Source organism: Emiliania huxleyi (assembly GCF_000372725.1).
Source record: "Emiliania huxleyi CCMP1516 chromosome Unknown EMIHUscaffold_20, whole genome shotgun sequence".
Taxonomy (NCBI): Eukaryota; Haptophyta; order Isochrysidales; family Noelaerhabdaceae; genus Emiliania; species Emiliania huxleyi.
The window spans coordinates 215,785-236,792 of record NW_005200600.1 but is presented as its reverse complement, the minus strand read 5'-3'; the positions used below and the strand labels follow the sequence as shown (position 1 = coordinate 236,792).

At 64.9% G+C, this 21,008-nt stretch overlaps 7 protein-coding genes across 7 annotated transcripts; 3 read left to right on the top strand and 4 right to left on the bottom strand.

Moving 5' to 3' along the window:
- Positions 1-187: 187 nt before the first annotated feature.
- EMIHUDRAFT_99665 (hypothetical protein) lies at positions 188-2,417 on the bottom strand (the record flags this gene model as incomplete). The annotated part of the gene is made up of 3 exons (XM_005781595.1): positions 188-831; positions 1,035-1,921; positions 2,008-2,417. The coding sequence occupies 3 exons, from the start codon at positions 2,415-2,417 to the stop codon at positions 188-190; spliced, it is 1,941 nt and encodes a 646-aa protein (XP_005781652.1).
- An 856-nt stretch (positions 2,418-3,273) lies between these two features.
- On the bottom strand, positions 3,274-4,302 carry EMIHUDRAFT_99664 (hypothetical protein; the record flags this gene model as incomplete). Its single annotated transcript, XM_005781594.1, has 3 exons — positions 3,274-3,306; positions 3,527-3,698; positions 3,848-4,302. The coding sequence occupies 3 exons, from the start codon at positions 4,300-4,302 to the stop codon at positions 3,274-3,276; spliced, it is 660 nt and encodes a 219-aa protein (XP_005781651.1).
- Positions 4,303-5,497: 1,195 nt separating this feature from the next.
- Positions 5,498-5,776, top strand: EMIHUDRAFT_58171 (hypothetical protein; the record flags this gene model as incomplete). The annotated part of the gene is made up of 1 exon (XM_005781593.1): positions 5,498-5,776. A coding segment is annotated over one exon (279 nt), but the record flags the coding sequence as incomplete, so codon positions are not given.
- A 5,267-nt stretch (positions 5,777-11,043) lies between these two features.
- Positions 11,044-12,139, bottom strand: EMIHUDRAFT_64052 (peptidase M16; the record flags this gene model as incomplete). The annotated part of the gene is made up of 2 exons (XM_005781592.1): positions 11,044-11,223; positions 11,495-12,139. 2 exons carry the CDS (start codon positions 12,137-12,139, stop codon positions 11,044-11,046), a joined length of 825 nt encoding a protein of 274 aa, XP_005781649.1.
- A 456-nt stretch (positions 12,140-12,595) lies between these two features.
- Positions 12,596-15,112, bottom strand: EMIHUDRAFT_203771 (hypothetical protein; the record flags this gene model as incomplete). The annotated part of the gene is made up of 8 exons (XM_005781591.1): positions 12,596-12,700; positions 12,781-12,870; positions 13,033-13,194; positions 13,230-13,733; positions 14,181-14,674; positions 14,764-14,816; positions 14,886-14,929; positions 15,089-15,112. The coding sequence occupies 8 exons, from the start codon at positions 15,110-15,112 to the stop codon at positions 12,596-12,598; spliced, it is 1,476 nt and encodes a 491-aa protein (XP_005781648.1).
- A 229-nt stretch (positions 15,113-15,341) lies between these two features.
- Positions 15,342-16,459, top strand: EMIHUDRAFT_434617 (hypothetical protein). The gene is made up of 6 exons (XM_005781590.1): positions 15,342-15,571; positions 15,647-15,679; positions 15,714-15,783; positions 15,868-15,979; positions 16,059-16,108; positions 16,171-16,459. The coding sequence occupies exons 1-6, from the start codon at positions 15,384-15,386 to the stop codon at positions 16,198-16,200; spliced, it is 483 nt and encodes a 160-aa protein (XP_005781647.1). The 5' UTR covers positions 15,342-15,383; the 3' UTR covers positions 16,201-16,459.
- A 1,004-nt stretch (positions 16,460-17,463) lies between these two features.
- Positions 17,464-18,699, top strand: EMIHUDRAFT_203769 (hypothetical protein; the record flags this gene model as incomplete). Its single annotated transcript, XM_005781589.1, has 1 exon — positions 17,464-18,699. One exon carries the CDS (start codon positions 17,464-17,466, stop codon positions 18,697-18,699), a length of 1,236 nt encoding a protein of 411 aa, XP_005781646.1.
- Positions 18,700-21,008: the final 2,309 nt, after the last annotated feature.

Genomic DNA, 21,008 nt, shown 5'->3' with positions numbered 1-21,008 from the left:
CCGTGCCCACCCCCCCCCCACCGTGCCCACCGGCACCGCCCACCTCTGCCCCGCACCAAAGGCCACAACTCAACCTCACGCGCGACCGACAGAGGTGCACCGCGGCAGTTGCCGAAATGGCAACGTGCAGCTACACAGCGTGGTCACAGCAGAACAACGCGTGTGCGGCGCCGGATTCTCGCACAGCTCACTCCTTCTTGAGTGGCTCGCGCAGCGTCGGGAAGGGTCCGGTGAAGGGCGGCGTCCGCTGCTTGTGCGTGTTCTTCTTGATCACCTCGTAGTCGCAGCCAGGGCACTCGACGTCCTTGAAGTACTTGGGCGCGTTGACGTACGCCGACTTGGGCCACACGATGTCAAAGTCGACGCCGTACGACTTCTCCATGGTGGCCGCAACCTTGCCATAGATGTCATACGGGAACCAGTAATACCCGCACTGGTCCGGGTCGTTTGGCTTGTCCTCCTCGGGTACGGGAGTGAAGAGCATCGCAAGGTCTTCGTCCCACAGCGGCGGGAGGCAGAGGTCGCCCGAGCCGTCGCCCTTGACCATGCACGCGACCGAGAGCCCCGAGCCAAAGTCGGTCATGTTTTTGAAGAAGAACTTTTCGCCCGCCTTGCAGATGCCCTTCACGTACGGCGACTGGTCGCCATCGCCGAGGCACTCGAGGTGCAGCACCTTGCGCGTGGCCACCGCGGAGATGTTGGAGTCGACCGAGGTGCACGTTGCGATGTCGGCGCACGCATACCACGAGGCGGGCGAGTGCACGTTCGGGCAGATCTCGCGCTCGGCCACCGAGGAGATCTCCTCCATGTAGTACGGGAGGCTATGCGAGCCTACGTGCTGAAGACGCCAACCTCAGGGCGGGAAGACGGTGTTGTGGAGTGTGTGAAGAGCACCGCGTGGATACGACGGAGAAGCATGCTGTGAATGCAGCGGAATACGGCCGAATACGGCTGAATACGTGTCCTCTGGGCGCTAGTTGGGATACCTAAGGTACATGAATACGTGTTCAGCTTCTAGGTGTGCGAGCCGCGACCAGCGGAGCACGGCGCGGTCGGGTCGGTGCACACGATGCCCGGCGGTGGCACCCCATCCCACCACGAGTTCTTGATGATGAGCCCGCCCTTGTACCCGTGGGACGAGAAGAAGTTGTCGTTCCAGCCGACGTAGCCGACGGCGTGGCCGCCGGCCGCCGTGAACTGCCCCCCGTGACCGCCCGAGAACTCGCCTTTCATGTTGGTGCCGAAGCGCGCCTGCAGGACGCAGCACTCCACGCCCGCATAGTTGGCCTCGGCCGGGCACTTTGTGCACAGCGGACCCGCAGGGTCGCACTTGTAGTAGTCCTTGGTGGCGTCTGTGCACGGCAGCGGGTAGTTTTGCCCGAAGAGAGCAATCGAGAAGGCCTGGTAGCGCTCGTTCTCGAAGATCGACCTCTTGAGGTCGGCGAGGCCGTAGTAGGCCTTCATGCCCTTGATCTTCATCTTCAGCGCCGACTTCTTGATCGCCGCCTCGGAGCCCACGCAGATGGCGCTCGAGTTGCCCTCCTCCTTTTCCAGGTACGGGCAAACCGACTCGGGAAGCGCCATGGTGTCCTCCAGCCACTCCTTGAGGTACCAGATCCACTCGGCCTCGCCGCCCTCGGTCGAGTTGCCCTTCCACGCGGTGTCGCCATCACCCGTGAAGCACACCGCCTTGTCGTTCAGCGAGCCCAGCTTCCAGTACTTTGTGGTGGCGCGGCAGGCCGACTCAATCTGCGCTCCCAAGTTTTGCTCCGTCAGACGCAGGTACTCGTCGGGCTGCATGAAGCCGTAGGCGATGCCCTGCTTGCGGTACGAAGCCTCGAGCACGCCCGAGATGCCGAAGAGCCAGCACGCGCCGCGCAGGTGCTGCAGCTTCACCGGCGGCGTGTGCTTCACGATGTATCTGCGTGTGCGCCGTGTGTGTGTGTGTGTTGTGTGTGTGTGTGTGTGTGCTTGCGTGTATGTGTGGGGGGGAAGGGCGTCGCTCACTTGGAGGGGAGCGCCGCGGGCTGCAGGAACGGGATCGACGGGATCCAGCCCTTCTCGCTCAGCGACGTGGCCGCTGCGGGTTGCGCCTCCGGCCCTGCCGCCGCCTTGGTGCTCCGCTGCTCCTTCTGCCTCTTCATCTCGCCGACCTCGGTCTGAAGATCGGCCACGAGGGTGCGGAGCGCCGACACCGTCCCCGTGAGCTCCGTGCTCGGCTCGCCGGCGGGAACCACCGCCGCGGTGACGGGAGCCGAGCTCAACCGGCTTGCGCCGAAAACCGCAGCCGCGCCGACCAGCACACCCATCGAGAGCGTCATGAGCATCTGGAGGTGCGGCGCGCCCGGCGACGAGCGGCCGCCCTCGTACCTGGTCTGACTCTCATCGAGCAGGCTGTGGCCCGTGCGAGAGAACATCGCGACAGACGGCACGGGGCCGACGCCGCGCCGTCCGATCGATCGTCGGCGAGAGATGATCAGAGGTATCACGATCCAACCTGCCGCGACGTGGGTGCCCCGGCCGTCCGTCTGAGATCTCTCGTGAGGTGAGCTGTGAGCTGTGAAGGTCGGCCGCAGATTTTATCCCGAGGCGCAAGCGAAATGGCCGCGGAAAGGGTGCACAGCATGCGGCGTGATTTATTTAGTTATGAGCTCCCATATTAGAGAACTTATTACCCTGGTGGCTAAGTGTCCGAATCCTGACGCCCGCGTGTTGTTGTCCTAAGCTCGGTTTTTCTTTCTTGGTTTTGCCGCTGCCGTTGGAACTGGTTCGCTTCGCTAACCAGCGTGAGGGTTCGGGCTCCTCTCTGTGTACGGTCTGGGTGAAGTCTGGGTGAAGTCTGGAAAAAAGTCAGTTTGCGGCTCACCTGATGCCAACATTGCTAATGCCAACATTGCTAAAAATTTCTCTCTCCTGATGCCTGGTTGCGCTTCTCTCGCCAGCTCTCTGCGTAACTCTGCTCTCCTCGCAGAAGGCTTGCCTATGCATGATTCTAGGAATTCTTTCTTCCCGGACAAACCCAAGTAGACTGCTGACACTGACCGTTCGCGGTCGCAGCGCTGTTTGTCCTCTGGCGGGCCAAAGATCGAATCGCATGTCGATTTTGACTCGACGGCGGCATGGGGAGGCATCACGTCTCCATGCCGCCGTCAAGTCGGAGCCAGTCTGCGGCGACCACAGGCACAGCGCTCACCGCAGGGATATGCGAGCTTTTCAGAGTCAAGCGATTGCGCGAAATCCCGCACTGGTGGATTTTGGGGCGCTGTCCACCCCCTACTGATACCTGTCACGTGTCAGCTGTCTGGCCTGGCCACACAGCCACAGGAAAGCTATAGACGAGGTGCGTGCAATCACTCCACGCGAGAGCGCGCCTGCTCAGCTTCGAAGCTCAGGGTCTGCCCGCGCATCATTCTTTCTTCTCGCAAGGAAGAATGAGCCAGCCTCGGCCTGTGAGCACAGGCAGCAACAGGTAGAAGCACTGCATCGCCACAATGCAGCACATCGAACCGGCAATCTTGCCGCCCACCTGCGGACCGTAGTGGTCAAAGACGCCGTGGAAGTTGAGCCCGACAAAGAAGAACATGTTCGCCACCGTCAGGTACAGAACGCCAAACAGGGCGGCGATTTTGACGGCCATGAGAGCAAACACCAGATTGATCCAAGTCGCGGCGTAACATAACCAGGCGATCATGTCAAACCTGCGTTCAGGATGTGTCACTTTCAGCCCCTTCCGAGTGCCTCGTCGTGTGTGTATGCTGCCCGCGTGTGGCCGCCACCCCCCGTCGCTTCGGGGACTTGAGCTTTGCTGGTATCGTGGTGTGAGGAGCTGTGGCTAATATTCCTGGACCTCGTCGTCGTGTTTCCCAGGAGGTTCTCCTCAAAGTTGTAGCCGATGGTGCCGAGCATGGCCGCGTGGAACAGGTAGGACGAGAAGCCCAACAGGTCGTCGTTCAGCCCTTGGATAATGCCGCTAACGGTCAGACTGAGCGAGACGCCCCAGGTGAGCATATCGGGGATGTAGGCAAAGCCGTAGCGGTCCGAGTTGCTGTCTCCAAGGTCCTTCCAGTCGCACAGGAACGCGGCAAACATCAACGTGCTAAACCCGAACGCCATCAGGGCGAGGGCGTTCGCGTCGACCAGCCGAATGACCACAACCTTTGCCTCGGGCGCGGGCGGTAGGGGCGACTCGTCGAGCAGATTTTTGGCCGTGCGCTGCGGGTAGCCATATGCGATTGACTGGAACTCTTTGTTTGACACCAAGCTCCTCTCGCCTCCGAGCTGACCCACGGAACGCTCCGCCATCTGCGACTTCGCCGGCCAAAAGCCCTTGGTGCCTGACTCGACAGGCCCGGCAACGGCAATACTTCGACCACCCCGTACTTCGACGACCCCGTATAAGCCGTACCCGGGTAGTTCCGCCCTCGCGCCGATTCTCCGACATCAAGTAGCGCAAAAAACACAGTCGATCGCGTCGGTTACCCCCCCTTTTGCGAGCGAGACTTCGTTGATGACTTATGGTTCTGCGGTATGCAGATCTTTTTGTTTGTTTGTGTGCTCCACCTCTTACTTAATGCCAGCCAGAATACCAGGGGGCACACCGCCGCCGCCGCCGCTCACGCCGCCGCCGCCCTCTACCTCGCCCTCGCCTCCGCCGCCCTCCGCCTCCACCACATCGCCGCCGCCGCCGCTCACGCCGCCACCATCCCTGGTGTGGCCGATTCTTTTCGCGGTATCCGCGGCGGGATATGGCGGGATATGGCGGGATACCGGGAGATACCGGGAGATACCAGGAGATACACGTGGATATGATGAGATAAAGCAGCAGCGGTGGTTCAGGTGGATGTTAATAAGCAGGCGTGTGAGTAGCCGTGCACGTCGTTTCGCCTTCTATGTGAACGACCCAGCAGAGCGTGTGAGTAGCCGTGCGTTTCGCCTTCTATGTATAACAACCTGTGAATGTGAACGACGGTGACGGGAACGTCCACGAGACACGACGCGACGACAACCTCTTCCTGTCTCTGTTCTACAAATTACTGCATTTGCTCAAGCTAAACTCCGCTCCATGTCCGACCCCCGCCTCTTCCTCCGCCCGACGCGCCCCACGGGCGTGCCCACCTTCATCGCGCCGCACGAGGCGTACAACATCTGCTGCGACGAGTCCATCCTTCTGATCGACATCTGCCAAGCGGCCGGGCCGTGGCTGCCTGGCTCCGGCAGCATTGGCGTGCTGCCCGGCTGCAAAGACGCGCCGCTGCTTGTGGCGGTGGAGGCTGCGCGTTCGTTTGTGCTGAGCGAGTACACGCCCGACCGGCCCAAGTCGGCGCTGCTGCTGCACGACTCGATCGACCGGGCGACCGAGGCGGCGCAGCTGTTGCTCGACCAGCACTGCACGCGGGTGGCCTGCGTCGATCGGGCGGCGCTGCACGCGAGCCACCCCTTCCTCTTCGAGCCGGGACTCGGCACGGCGGCCTACCCCAACGAGATCATCCCGGGGAAGCTCTACCTCGGCTCGGCCGCCTCTGCCAACGAGGCCGCACTCGACAAGCTCGCCATCACGCACGTCGTCAGCGTCGTCGAGCGTAACCTGCAGCCGCCGTTTGGACGGGAGCACCTGCTCTGCCAGATTCCAGACTCCGACGACGCCGACCTCGCGCCTGTGCTGCGCGAGACCGCTCCGTTCATCGAAGCCGCGCTGCGCGGCGGCGGGCGCGTGCTGGTTCATTGCGAGCGCGGCGCGTCACGCTCCGTCAGCGTCGTCTGCGCCCACCTCATGCGCGCGGGAGCGCCGAGCGGCGGCGCGAGCGGCGGCGGCAGCGGCGTGAGCGGCGGCGGCGGTGGCGGCGCGGGCGGGTGCAGCGGCGCGGCGGCGGCCGGGGTGACGCTCGCCGACGCGCTCGATGCCGTCAAGCTGCAGCGGCCGTGTGCGCAGCCCAACTGTGGCTTCCTGAGGCAGCTCGAGCAGATGAATTGGGCTGAACTATAAGATCTGCGTCTGCGCGCTCGCTCGGCCTTACTGACCTGGGCCTAGCTCTCCCGTGATCGGCGTGCACAATTAGTCAAGAACGACTCGACGCTTCGGTAGAAAGTGGGTTCATGATCATGTAAAATCAATTGATGTTCCGGCCCGGCTGTTATGTGTTATGTCACGTCCACCCCGCCCGATCAGGATCGATGCTCCTCCAGTATAGCGCTAATGCACGGATGGGGATCTGAGGATATATGTAGTGCAGTCAGTCAGTGTTACACACGTCCTAGCATGGACGACGGGGCACATGCACTCGCGGAACACAGGGCATTGCACACGAGGCGTTGTGTGCGTTCTCAGGGAAAGGCATCACCACAGACAAAAGTATTAGTCAGAGGGGCAGCAGTGGGGACCCCCACTCACGACCCCGCGAGCGCCTGCAGCGAGAGATGTCCATCGCTGCATTCTTTGGTTCTCGCCAAGCATGAGCGCACTGGTTTAGTGCGCGCAATGCGCGGGGAGGGCGGCCTAGCCCTCGCCGGCATGGCAAAGAAGGCGTCGGGCGGGCGCCTGTTCTCCAGCGTCTGGCGCCAGGCCGAGCGATCGGCGGCGAGCTCGGGCCACCTCGAGCGGTCGATGTGGAACTTGTCGAGCGCGGTGCCCTGTCGTATTTTTACATTTTAGGTTCGTCCCCGCACTCCAATACGCACTCCAACGGTCCAAGCCTCCCAAAGGGTTTTAGACGTTCAACTCGGCATGGAACCACCAGCCCGACGCGCTCTTACACGTATACAGTTATATAGTCTGTCAGCCGTCACCACCACACTCGAATGAGGAACCCTGGCCGCAAGCCGCCGGGCAAGGCGGTCAAGCGCAAGCCTGACCGCCAGCCCGCACCCAAGGGAGGTGGACCCCCACCCCCCTCTCCCAAGGTGAACAAGAACAGGCTGAGTGCGCTGGGCGCTGGCCCTTCTGGCACCAGCGGGAGCCACGAGCGCGCACCACCGCGCTCCCCCTCCCCCTCCTCGCCGCCTGCCAAATCACCGCGGCCGTCTGTGCCTGCTTCCGAGTATGACTCCGAGTTCGACTTTTCCGACGCTGAGGCGCAGGATAGGACGGCAGGGGTCGTACACGACGCAGTTCAGCAGGCTGTGATGCAATACGGCTATGACGACGAGCTCTTCCAGGCGTGGAGGGACGGCGAGATACGGCGAAAGGACTTGCTGGAGGAGGTGGTGGCTATGGCTTTGGACCTTTGCGAGAGGTGGCGAGCGGAGCAAGCGCGGTGTAGGCGCGTCCACGCGGCGCAGCGGCTCTCCCGCGACCCCGGCCCCTCTCATAGCCGCAGCCGTAGCCGCAGCCCTAACTCTTGCCGCTCTTCCGTGTCGGGTTGTGACGAGGGGTGAGGGGACACGGATTGAAGATCCCTCACACCAAGATCGTGCAGGGCGGGGACACATGTCCCTAAATCCCATCTCGTCTCAGAGTTTGCCCGTTTTATTTATTTATTTATTTACCACACTCGACTACTGTTGCTCGCACGGCACGCCCTCGGCTTCGGCGTCAGGGTGCGAGTAGCAGAGCGACACGGCCTTTTGCCTGCTCGGTGCCGCGGCCGCAAAGTGCTCGTCGAAGAGGGCGATCAGCTCCGCCTTGTTGACCGCCCTCAGCTCGGTCGCGAGCTCGACCTCGCGCTGCCTGCTCACAGTCAATCGGAGGTGACCCACGCCATGTCGCCGCTCAGCGGAACCGCTCGAGGTGCTCGCGCTACCAGCGGTGCGTCTGCTCGATGATCTCGCCCCAAATGGGGGCCGCCTCCTGCGCGAGCGAACGCGGCGGCTCGAGCAGGTTGCTCGACAGCGCGAAGGCGGTGTCGGCGAGGCGGTCGTCGGTGAGCGCCTCCAGGCCGGTCGCGCGGAACTCGGCGAGCCACTCCTCGATGTGCCTAGACAAAACGACGAGAGAATGAGACAACACTGGCTAGACGATCGTGCCACTTCTCGATGAGCCTCTCGAGCTCGGTCGGGGAGGCGACGGCGCTCTGGATGAGCACAGACAGCCCGCGCGCGGCACCCATCGATCGCACGCCGCACTGGACGACGTAGCCCAACTGGCGCACCTATCTCGGCCGATCTCGGCTCACCTCGGCGGATCTCGCACGGGAGCACGCGGCCCGGCGCCGCCGCACAGTGCGGAGGCAATGGAACGCGTCCTTGGAAGCGACAGATGCGAGCAGACGCAGCCGCGCCTCCTCCCGCGGCTCGAGCTCGCCTGTTGACGGCAGAGTGCTGTGGGAGGGGACGGGCTCGACGGCGCCTCCTCCACGCCGCTCGAGCTCAAGCTCGCCCAAGTGCAGGTGCAGCTCGATGGCCGAATTCTTCTCGCCCGGGTTCGACGCGACGCTCCGCAGCCGCATCGCGCCGCCCTCGAGCCACCGGCGCGCGCGCGGCGACGCCTCCGGCCTCTCGGAGGCCGCGGCAGGCGGCAGCGTCTGCGGCAGCGGCGCGGCGTCCGCCTCGAGGGGCGCCGCGCCGAGCGCGCCCGCCCACTCCTCGCTGAAGGTGCGCGCCTCGCCCTCAAGCGCGTTGCCGTGCACGAGCGCCTGTGGGGGGGGGAGATCGCGCGAGATTGCAGACGCCGCTCGGCGCCGGTCGCAACCTCCTCGGAAGCGATCTCGGCGGTCTCTTCCCTGCAATCTCCCTGCTATCTCCCTGCAATCTCCCTGCAGCAATCTCTCGGCACGGGAGCGCGCCTCGACGAAGCCCGCGGCGCGGAGGTCGTCGAGGTGCGAGCGGAGCGCGGCGAGTGAGCAGGCGCCGTCGTCCGCCGCAAACGCGAGCGCGTGCTCATAGTGGACGGTCGGCCTACATAGTGTCCGAGAGGGCTCCCAGACGGCTACAGGTCTCGAGGCGCGGGCTTGGAGGGGCGGGGTGTCGGCCGCGACATCGCGAAGGACAGCTCGTACTGCGCTTGCCACAGCGGCCTCTCCTCTCGCCGGTTGCGCAGCGCCTTGAGCAGCAGCTCGCGGTGCAGGCTGAAGCGCTCCTCGTCGAGCTCGAGCGAGGCGAGCGCCTTTGGCAGCTCCAGCGCCAGCCCCTGCACGCGCTGGGAGTACCCGCTCGCCTGGCAGAGGCCGAGCAGGGGCTGAGATCGGCCGAAGTGCCGCCGAGAGGGTGCCGCCAAGAGTCCGCCAAATTGGTGCCCGCCGAGATGTTGCCGCCGAGGTGCTGACCAGAGAGATTGCCGCCGAGAGGGTGCCAGATATTGCCGACGACGTGCAGCCGAGATTCGCGACGAGGTGCCGAGCTAACGCCGCCCACCTGGAAGACTAGCCCGCCGCGAGATCTGGGGAGATATGGGGAGATATGGGACGCCCACCTGGAAGACTAGCCCGCCGGGGTGAACGCCGACCGACCAGCCGGCGCCTGCGTCTGGCGCCGCCGCGAGCGCGGTGCCTGCTCGAGAGGAGAGTTCCGTTCCAAGGGAGTGGCGCGACGGAGGCGAGAGGTGTCTGGGAGGTGTCTGGGAGGTGTCTGGGGGGTGTCTGGGAGGTGTCCGGGAGGTGTCTGGGAGGTGTCTGGGAGGTGTCTGGGAGGTGTCTGGGAGGTGTCTGGGAGGTGTCCGGGAGGTGTCTTGCCTAGCGTGTCGTCGAGCAGCTCTGCTGCCAGCGAAGAGAGGACGACGCGCCGCGCCGTGCCCGCGGCGGCTGGCGTGCGGAGCAGCACGAGCGCGGACGCCTTTGGCCGCGCAAAGCCTCCCACGCCCAAGTGCCACGCCCGCACGCCCGCAGCGCCGCTCGCCAGCTCCGTCGGCTCACGGCGCCTCCTCCGCCCACCCCCCTCCTCCGCGGGCGGCGCGGCGGCGGCGGCGGCGGCGGCGGCGGCGGCGGCGGCGGCGGCGGGCGGCGGCGGCTCAAGGAGCTGGAAGGAGTCGGGTACGTACGGGTTTGGCGGCGGGAGGCGCAAGTCCGGGTGAGGGGCCGCCTCGGCCAGCCGTGTCAGCACCTCATCAGCGACGGGCTGAAGCCCGTAGGGCGTCCCGTACCACCGCTCCTGCAGCGGCGCCTCGAGGCGCGTCTCGGGCCTCGGGCCGACGAGCAGCGTCAGCGCGCGGCGCGGCGTGAGCAGCTCGAGCAGCTCGCGCAGCGGCGCCGGGTGCGCGCGCGCCTCGTCGGGCCACGAGTAGGGGCGGGAGAGGATCTGGGAGGGGGCGAGCCCCGGCGTGTGCATCCGCGAGGCGAGAGCCTTGACGACGCCGAGCGGCTCCGCCTCATCGGCGAACTCGAACGCGAGGCGCGCCATCGTTGCGCGCTCCGCGCGCACGTGCGGAGGCAAGCCGCCGCCGCCAGAGGGCGCGGCCGCCGCCGTCTCGCGCAGCAGGTGGATTGCGCCGTACACCAACTCCGAGACCTCCTCGTGCCTCGCGAGCCCCTCGGGCGTGAGCGAGACGGCGACGGAGAAGAGAGACGAGTCGGAAAAGGAGTAGCTCACGCCGGCGGAGACGGAGGTGGCGAGGGGCGGCCGAAGGTGCCGCGTGAGCAGCCAGTGCAGAGAGCCCTCGACTTCGCTGCCGAGGACGGCGCTCGCCAGCCGCGTCGCGCGCGACTGCACGTACGCCTCCTCCTTCTCCACCTCCCACAGAAGCCGCAGCATCCTCGCCTCGCGCACCGGCTCCATCGTCAGCAGACCGCCGCGCTGAGCCGCCGTGAACGGGCCCGCGAGCGCCGCGCCCCCGTGCCCCGAGCCACTCTGCACTGAACCATCCCCCAAAGCCCTCTCCGAACCAGCCTCCGCTGAGAAGGCCCCCGCCGAGGCGCCCTCCAAGGCAGGCCCCGCCGATAGCGCCTCCGCGCCGGCCGTCAGAGGCGAGCGGACCAGCCTTGCCAAGCCGGCGAACGACTTACCGACCAGCTCCTGCGGCGTACGGACGTGTGTCGTGTCAGCCAGCCTGGCTGAGTGTCTTGTGTGGTGCGCCTGTGTGTCGCTCCATGTGCGCCGTCAGCCCCGGCCCTTTCCACCCCTCCCGCGCCGGCGTCCAGTCGCCGGCCAGGCTGTGCTTCGCCTCTCCTATATGTCTGTCTATCGCGCCTCGAGCTCGTCGAGCGGCTGCTGTCCGAGCACGCAGAGGGTCATGCGGCGCGGCTCGTAGTGCGTCTCGAAGAAGGAGCGGACGAGTTCGTGCGGCGCCCCGCGTGCCGCCGCCGCCGCCCCGCCGAGCGTCTCGAGCGACCCCGTCGAGAACTTCGAGAATGGGTGCGCCTAGACACTTCCTAGACACTTCCTAGACACTTCCTGACCCCGTCGGGAACTTCGAGAATGGGTGCGCCTAGGGGAGGTGGTGGCACCGACTGAGGTGGTGGCACGACTGAGGTGGTGGCACCGACTGAGACCTCGCGATCTTGAGCGATGCTCGTGGTGTGTCGACATTCGAGCCAGAGAAGTTACACGAGGGGCGAAGCGGGAGAGCGGCAGGAGCTGTGGGACAGCGGGCTGCAACCCGCCGCGGTTTTGTCCTCCCTACTCCGCTCACCGGGTCGCAGGTCGACTTGAGCAGCTGGAAGATCCGCCGCTGGTCAGACTGGAGGTTGCGCTGGAACTCGGAGTGGACCGCCTGCATCTCGCGGCGCGCCGAGTCCTCCCGCAGCAGCGGCTCCGCGAAGAAGGAGGCGAAGCGTCCGAGCGCCTCTGGCAGGGCGTTTGCGTTGACACCGAAGTGGTAGCCGGTCGACTCCATGCCGGTGAAGGCGTTGGACGAGCCGCCGTGCCGGCCGATGAAGTCTTTGAAGGAGCGTTCGTCGGGGAAGCTTTCCGTCCCGAGGAACATCATGTGCTCCGTGAAGTGCGCCAGCCCGGCCACGTCCGCTGGGTCGTCAAAGTGTCCCGTCTTCACCTCGAGCGCCGCTGCCGCCTTGTCCGAGTTGGCGTCCGAGATGAGCAGCGCGCGCAGGCCCGAGTCGAGCTCGACCCACCGATACGAGCGCCGGTCGAGCGCCGCACTCACGATGTCATCCACCACTCGCGTCGTCGCCGCAGCAGCCGGTGCAGCGGCGCCGCCCGAGAGGCGCGCAGCCGCGCGGGGCAGCTTGCCGCCGCAGCGCCGCAGCGCCCGGGCGGGCGCAGCGCGCGCAAAGACGAACCCGTGCGGCACGAGGGCCGCGGCAGTGAGCAGTATCATTGGGCCCTCTTGGAACGCAGAGCGACTCGGCCTGGCAGTCGAGTGACTCTTCCCCCCCTCCCCCCTCCTGCCTGCCACAGGTCGACTACCGCGTGATGCTCTCCTTCCTCGAGCTCTACGAGGCGCAGACACCGCCTCCAAGACACCTCCTACTCACCGACAACCCCAACTTTTTCTTCTTTTTCGTCGGCGCGTGGTCCAGCCGACGGTGCACAGCAAAACTACGAGCATGGTAACGGGGGCTCGTTACGGGCCCGTACACTACGAGCATGGTAACGGGGCTCGTTACGGGCCCGTACACGGACATGCTCGTAGTTTTGCTGTGTGGCGGTGCCGGGGGATTGATTGCGTCGCGGCGACGCGGCTGCTGCTGCCGCTTTGCGTCCTTGACTTTTTCGTGTGCACGGCCCTCCAGCGGGGACCCAGCCGGTGAGCTCCCCCACTGCCTTTCTGGCCTCATCGACGGGGGCCTCCGCCGATGATGGAGCTGTAGTCACCGCCGCTGCAGGTTCCGCCAGAGTCGCCGTCGCACGCTACCAGCTCGAGGCTGCCGCAGGAGCCCTTCCAGAGGGAGAGGTCCGTGTCGATGAAGTCGGGTCCGGAGGCGCTGCAGGCAGCTCGAGCGCCAAACCCGGCCGCACATCCTCGAGCTTGACCCAGAAGACGCTGCCGCTGCCGGTGAAGGCGGTCCCCCAGCAGATAGAGCCGGCGCCGTCATAGCTTGGCGGTCCCTCGCCGATTGACACTTGGGGAATATCGAGCGAGAAGAGATTGGAGGAGCCGTCGCCGAGGGGGACCGCGAGGTCGCACGTGCTGCCTGGGTTTGGCGGCGGCAAGGGAGCAGGCGGCGGCGAGGGCGGCGCGGGTGGCGGCCGCGGGTTAAATCCACAGACCGCGCCGTCCGTCTTTGCGCAGATCCAGGCAGTGTATGCCTGCACGCGCGCGTACACGCCCGGGTAGCCCGCCCCGGCGCAGCCGATGCCCCAGCTCACGACGCCGACCAGGGTCCGCTCGCCCGAGCCGTCGATGCCAAAGAGCGGCCCGCCCGAGTCGCCCTGGCAGCTGTCGACCCCTCCGCGCCGGCACACACCATCGTGTCGGGGTTGTACTGGTTGCCGTAGTTAGTTGCGGCGCAGTCGGGCACCGTCGGGACCGTCACGTGCTGCGCGATGTTGGGCGACGAGCCGCCTGATAAGAGCGTGCCCCAGCCCGCCGCGACGAGGTCGGTGCCGTCGACGTGCCAGGTGCCATCTCCGGGCTGGTCGAGGTGGTCGATCGGGGCGTACTGGCTCACTCCCGTCAGCTTGATGAGCGCAACGTCGTTGTTCGTCGTGCTAGATTCGTACGACTCGTGCGAGACGATCGACTCGACGTGCATGGTCTCGACACACGCGTCTGGGGAGGGGGGATTGCGATAGTGCTGGCCAATCTTGACTTCATGGCCGACCGGAATGTAAGGCGCGCAATGCGCGGCGGTGAGCACGTACTCGGGGGCGATGAGGATGCCTCCGCAGCCACCGAGGTGGACGAGAAACTGGTACAGCCTCGGCGGGTTGATATCGACGCCGCCGACAATCTTGGGGACAACGACGCCCTTGGATGCGACCGCCGAGGTGGCGAAGCAGTAGCCCGGCAAGCACGAGCCTCCCTGGCACGGCGGCGGGCTGGGCGACGGAGTAGGTGGTGGGTTGGGCGGCGGCGCCGGCGGCGGCGGGGTAGGAGAGGCGGAGGGTGGTGGCGGCGAGGGCGAGGCGTCCGGTGGCGGCAGAGGGGACGGTGGTGGGGTCGGAGACGCCCCCGGTAGGAGAGGCGACAGCGGCGACGGTGGAGTGAGTCGGCGGTGGGGTCGGCGGCGGGGAAGGCGACGTGGATGGAGGCGGCGGAGAGGGCGCGGCGGAGGGCGGCGGCAGGGACGGCGACGCCGACGGAGGCGGAGGAGAGGGCGACACTGAGGGCGATGGCGATGGCCCCGGCGACGGCGAGGCTGCTCCCGAATACGTGGCAGTCACTGTCGCCGACCCATCCGCTCCATTCCAGCCACCGACGACCACCCAGAGCAGTGCACACCATCGGTGGGCGTGAAGCTGAGCTTTGATGCGTAGGGAGCGCCGCCGCTGTTTCCGCCCGAATCGCCGTCGCACTCTACCATCTCGAGGTTGCCGCAGGAGCCCTTGAAGACGGAGAGGTCCGTATCGAAGCCGCAAGACTTGAGCTCGAGCGCCACGCCCGCTCGGACGTCGTCGAGGCGCAGCCAGAAGACCGACCCGGTGCCAGTGAAGGCGGTGCCAGGGCAGAGGCCCGCATCGTAGCTGGGCGGCCCGATGCCGCCCGAGGTGGTTGGGACGTCATAGGAGAAGATGTTTCCAGATACGCCGTCGCCAAAGGGCTGCGCATGGTCGCAAGTGGCGCCCGGAACCGGCGGCGGGGAGGGTGCCGGTGGCGACGCTGGCGGAAGCGGCTCCAGGCAGTTCGCCACGGCGGGATCGTCGAGGTCGTTGTAGAGCAGGTTGTTGACGGTGCCCGACGGACGGGAGGCTGGTGACGATATCCGTCGTTGCGAGGCAGAGCAAGAACAGGCATCTCCAAAGAGATGGCGACGCCAAAGAAAAGAAATAAAATGGCACCGAGGGATGGGAGGACGGCACGCCACACAGGGATTTTAAGGGCGACGCCAAGCCTAGTGCTTGGAGCACTTGGAGTGCAGTTGGCAGCCTCACATCCAGGGCCGGGGAGCTAAGAAGCATACCCAGCGGGCCGGATGATCGGGATCGGGTTGCGGGCAAGAGAGCCCTAGCCCCGGGGGTGCGCGTTCGCAGGGAAAGGGCCTTAAAGTAAACACGGGTCTCCGAGGGTTGGCTCCGCGCTCCGGGTTTCCCCTAGCAGCAGACCGCCCCCTCTACTCGGAGCTATAATGGACACCAGACCTGAACACGACACACACTCTCACACGACGTCACCGCTCGGGGTCCTCATCCTCACTCCGGAGGAGTCTCCCCTCTCCTCCCTCTGAGTTCTTCCTCCTGTTCGCCTTCCGATGATCATCCGACGGGCGCGGGGCCCGGCCTCCCCTCCTAGCCTTCTTCGGCCGCGGCCCCGCCACCGTTTCGTCTTCTCTGCCTGATCCCGACGGGCACGGGACTGGAAGAACGGACAACCAGAGCTAAATTCTTTCTTCGGAAACTTCCCAGCACCGGACGCGGGGTGGAGAGGAGCCGTGCCGGCGCACCGTGGCTACCACCGCAAGATGCTGCGTAGATCCAGCCGTTTAGCTCCGATCGCGCGACGAGCGCTGCCGGCGGCGGTGCGGCTGCCGGCGCGGGCCGTGGCGGGCTCCGCCGCGGGCAACCAGCAGGCCACGGCCGACTCTGGCAAGTTTGACGCGCTCGACAAGCGGCGGCGCCAGCTGCTGTACCGCTCAAAGCAGCGCGGCTGGTGCCGTCGCCCGCAGCCGTCCTCGCCGGCGAGTCTGTCGGGCGGCATCGAACGCCGGCCCTCTCTATTACCTAGGCTCGAGATGGACATCATGCTTGGAGGCTGGGCGTCGGCGCGGCTGGCAGACCTGTCGGAAGACCAGGCGCCGCCCCTGCCCTGGCCGCCGCCGCCTCCCCGATGTGCCGCCGCACCCGCCGCACTCCACACCCGCTGTCCGCGCCACTTCCACTCTCGCGCCCGCGCTTCTCCCCTCTGCCACGCCCTCCGGCGCGCCTCCTGTCCCCTCCTCCCCGCAGCTGACGCAGTTTGCCGAGATCATCGAGATGGAGAACCCCGACCTGTACTGCTGGCTCACCGGCCAGCAGGACGTCCCCGACGACATCTCCAACCCGCTCCTCCGCACCCTCTGTGCCCCCCCCCCTGCCCACTTCCGTCTAGTCACGGGTGTGAGACGCAGACACCACAAACGCCTCTCTCTGTGCCGCAGGCGCGGAGCTCAAGGAGTCGTACGCGCCGAAGGCGACGCTGCGTTCGACGGTCGCCCTCGGTGATGCGCGGTGCGGCGTGGAGACGCTCTTCACGGCTCGGCGTGTGAATAGGGATCCTTTGAGGGCAAGGTGTGGGAGTGACGAGTGAGGAGTGTGTCCCCACGTGCGCTCTTCTTGCCCGTCTCTCGAGTTCTTCCCCCGCTTTGCGAGCGTGGGTGGTCGTCGTGTGTCCCCTTGTGCGCTCTCTCCTCAGTCGTCCTCCCTGTGTCACCACCGCGATCCAGCCAGCAGCCAGACTTGCGACTCCGACTATACCGTGTCCTGCCTCCTGCCCTCTATTCCCGACTTGTCCGGCGCCGAGTGTACTGTATATTAACGCAAGAAGAATTTGTTGATGCGTCGGTTAAAGGCGACAACAAGCATTCCGTCGCCACACCTTGAGCACTGGAGATGGGTCGATTCCGCATTGGTACGGGACCCCTCCGCCCTCGATCGTCTCGCCCGCTCCCTCATGCTCATCACTGGTGTGTTCATTTTGCTTTTTGGGGGGGGTCATAACAAACACGGTACAGGATCGAGGTGCACGCTGCCGAAGCAGTGTCGCCCCCCCTCTCCCCGACGGTGATGGCGGTGTGACCGATCGAGCTACAAGAGGAGCTTGTTCAGCAGGATCCGGGTTTAGCCCGCGCACCGTACCTTACACCTTGAGTTTTAGCCCCCCTCTGCCCCTCTACTCTCGGCCGTCGGCCCGGTTCGCGGTTGCCTCGAGCCGGGGTTCGCTGCGCGGTTGGGGTTGCACTCGCCGAGGTCGCAGTGTCGCGCCTTAGTTCGAGAGCCGTAACGGGAAGGAAGTAGATAGATAGAAGAAGAAGTAGAAAGTCGGGAAGAGTGGGCGAGCAAGCGGCGAGGCGGCGGGAGGGTCGGGTGACGAGGCCAGGACGAGGCGACTCGCCCCCCTTCATTCACACACACACACACACACACACACACACACACACACACACACACACACACACACACACACACACACACACACACACACACACACACACACACACACACACACACACACACACACACACACACACGAACGATGGAGTGAGTGTCCAACTAGGGTTGACAAGGGGCCTCAACCCTCAACTAGCGGGTAAAGGTACTAGGGGCCTCATCAACCCTCAACCCGCAACCCACGACCCACAGGCGTCGTCAGGTTGATTTCAGACCCGAGCGGAAGGGCCGGAATCCAACTTCGGATGCATCTCAGCAAGGTGGGTGCAGCGAAACGCCGCGACCGCCCTTGGGACCGCAGCCCTGTCAGCAGCGTGAACAAGATCCCACCGGCACAGCTGGCGAGAGGTGATGCCACCGAGAGCGACTGCCTTCCATGTCACCGGACCCAGGTACATGCAGGGTGGCGCAAACGACTCCCGGCAGAGCTTGACGCCTGGCGCCTGCAACGGCCTTGCACATGTTGCAGTCGGCGCAGACAGGCGCGAGTTGCTTGGGCTGGGACCACTTGTCTCATCAATTTTTAGCAGCAGCCGCAGCCCGCACTGCATCCATGTGCATGTCTTCCGCGAGGGGGAGTCCAGCCCGCAAAGCAAGGAGGCAATCCGAAGGATTGGCAGGGGCTCTATCACGGTGCGCGCCCTCGATAGTGAACGCTTTCTGCTGCTCCGCAATCTGAGCAGTTCGAGTGCGCTCAACCTCGCGCGGTTCTACCTCCCCGAGCTCCTCCCGGAGACAGCCGCCTCGGTCCTTTGGGTCGACGCTGACATTATTGTTCGCTCGGACGTGCACAGCCTCCTCGCGGGCCTCTTCACCGGCGCCAACCGCTTGAGCCCGCTCGCTGCAGTAGCCCGAGACCAGGATCTGGTCACCCACTACCGCGGTGGGCTGGAGCGAGGGCTGCGCCGGCTGCGCAGCCCGGCGGAGCTCGCACTCGACGAGGCGTGGGGCTACGACATGAGTGCCATCCTGCGAGGCGATGCCTTCAACGCCGGCGTCACCGCCTTCAACCTGCGGCAGTGGCGTGCGGAGAAGCTGACACAGCGGGTTGAGGCGCTGGTGCCGGCGCTGCAGCGCCTAGAACTCGCCTCGTACAGGGGCATTTCGCTCCCGGGCGGCAAGAGTGCCGCGCCGAGCAGTCAGGTGCCTTTGCAGCTTCTCTTTGGGCGCGACTTTCAGCGGCTCGACGCGTGCTGGAATGTGGGCGGGCTAGGTACGAGCTGGGAGGCGGAGGAGCTGCTGCCAGTGCGGGTTTGGGCGACGCAGCTTCACGCCTGGTGGACGGGTAGGCTCGCCTCGGGCTGTGCCCTCCACTGGACGGGCGGTGACAAACCGTGGAGTGGGCACAACGCCTTCGCGCGGCGGTGGTACACGCCGGCTGCCAAGGCGGCGGCCCGCGAAGGCTACGACGAGATCTTCCCCCCCAGCGACGCGCACTGGAGCGACCGGGACGACCCAGAACTTCTCGCTCGGATTGGGATATTGGCAGCTCTCGTGGTGGTAGTCACGTGTGGCGCTTTTTTTTGCCGGTGGGCGGCAGGTGGGTGCAGCCGCAGCTTTGGCTATCCGTGGCGACGGTTGGCCGCACGAGAGTCCCAGGTTGACGAGCGCGAGTCGAAGGGCGAGCCGTGAGAGTGCATGAGAGCCGTGTCGTTCACATAACGGGGGATCGGAAAATTTTAGTGTGTGCATGCACATGACATGAACATGAACATGAACATGAACATGAACATGACATGAACATGAACATGAGCATGAACATGAACATGAACATGAACATGAACATGAACATGAACATGAACATGAACATGAACATGAACATGAACATGAACATGAACATGAACATGAACATGAACATGAACATGAACATGAACATGAACATGAACATGAACATGAACATGAACATGAACATGAACATGAACATGAACATGAACATGAACATGAACATGAACATGAACATGAACATGAACATGAACATGAACATGAACATGAACATGAACATGAACATGAACATGAACATGAACATGACATGCACATGCACATGCACATGCACATGCACATGCCTCATGCTGTCGGGGAGCCCCACTGTATTGTTCTGCTGTTACTGTTCACACTAGCGACACTGCTCAGCTTCAAGCCCCCACACCGGTTGTCCAGCCCCCAACACCCGGGCATTGAACAACATATACCGTGTCGCGGTCGAGACAGCGCGTGGTCACCGCGCGGGTTTCAGCGGGGGGGACTGCGGGAGCCGGGACGGGGACCCACTTAGGAGACGGGGACAATGGGAAAAGGGCTGGGTGCGGTCCTGCGGGGCAGTCGCGGAGATATGTCCCCCCAGCTATATACACACCCACGAGGAGCACTTGCTTAAAAGAGTTACGTGCTCGACATCCTCATACCACTCTCTCGCCCCCTCCCGCCGCTACGAGCTTGCGCGCCGGGCGAGGCAACTGGCGGAGCTCGTCCTCGATGGCCGCAATCTCGAGCGAGATCGCGTCGGACTCAGCGCTTTCGATGGTGCTTAGCGTCTTCCTCGCAGCGGGCCTCGGCCACCTCTCTCCCTCTCCCCCGGCACCCCCGTCTTGAGCTGGTTGACATGCCACCACCCGGGCTGCGGGCCTGGCTAGCTTCGCCGGGTGTAAGGGCAGCGGCTCGCGCCGCCCGCTGCTCGCATACCCAACTATCATGGCAGACGCAATCGAAGCCATCTCTGCGGCCGTCTGCGACGCCTTCTGCCCCACCACCGCCTGCCGCGCCTGCTCGGCCGCAGCGGCCGCCGCCTCCACCAGGGCGCGAGCATGCGGTCGGCGCTGCATGTGAGGCTGCTGCGCGGCTGGCGCGTATGTTTCCGTGCGATGAGGGACGCGCGTATGTGTTCACGCTGCGGGCGCGGGCGGGCGCGGGGGGCGGCGCGGTCTCACCGCGGTCCGACGTCGGTTGGTCTTCGGCGTGGCGAGGGCGGGCGCGCAGAGAGGCCTTGCCGCCATCGCGTTGCCGCGAAGGAAAAAGAATTCATATCAGAAGGAAATACGTCAAACACAGAGACCTTGGTTATTGAGAAGAGAAAAATACCTCCTATGGCGCTGCGCGCTGGTCTATGAGTTCACAGATACAATTTACACAACACAGACCTTGATCACTGGTGTGTCACAGTCTGACCATCGGAAATGGGTCGGTCGAAGTTCCGATATATCAATATATCACAGGGGGTATCGTCTCGTACCATAGGCCCACACGGCCCAGCCAGCCGCGGCCGTGGGCGTGGCCCGTCCGCGGCAGACTAGGTCCAGCCCTGGGTGAGCCGGGTTGTGACATTTGGCGATTCCGCGGCTTACTGGGTCCCTGAGCCGCTCCCCGTGTGCGATTCTTGTGGCCCAGGCATGGTACTGATAGTAAACGGGTCAGAACCGGCCAAACACAGGCTACAGCCCCACACACGCGCCCGCCATAGCTCCTGGAGAGCATGCGCGAGTGACGCGCTACAAGCCGCGAGAGTGGCATCAGAGGCAGGAACGACGTGCTCTTGCTGCACCTCGCAGCTGCACCAAGTGTGCTCGCAGTGTATGCCACGGCCGCCGCCTGCGGCATTGCTCTCGTGCAGCTAGGCAACGCAGGTCCATCAGCAGGGCTCATCCAATGCGAGCGCACATGTGCGTAGCCGCGGGCAGGTGGCAGTGCACAGCCGCACACCGGCTGTGGCGGCTCGAATGCCCCCGGCAGCAATGCTGGTCATTAACTTGCGTATTGGGGCCGCAGCAGACTGCTGCTGTGGCAACAGCAGCAGCCTGCTGCTGCCTGATTCAGTCAAGCCAGCGGTGCAGCGAGGCGTGCAGAATTCGCGCGGTTTGGTACCTCCTGAGGCTGAGCGCGTTCAGACCCGGTGACCGGAGTTGGATGGTTCGATGGGGCTCGGCGAGCTCCATCGAACCATCCATGGC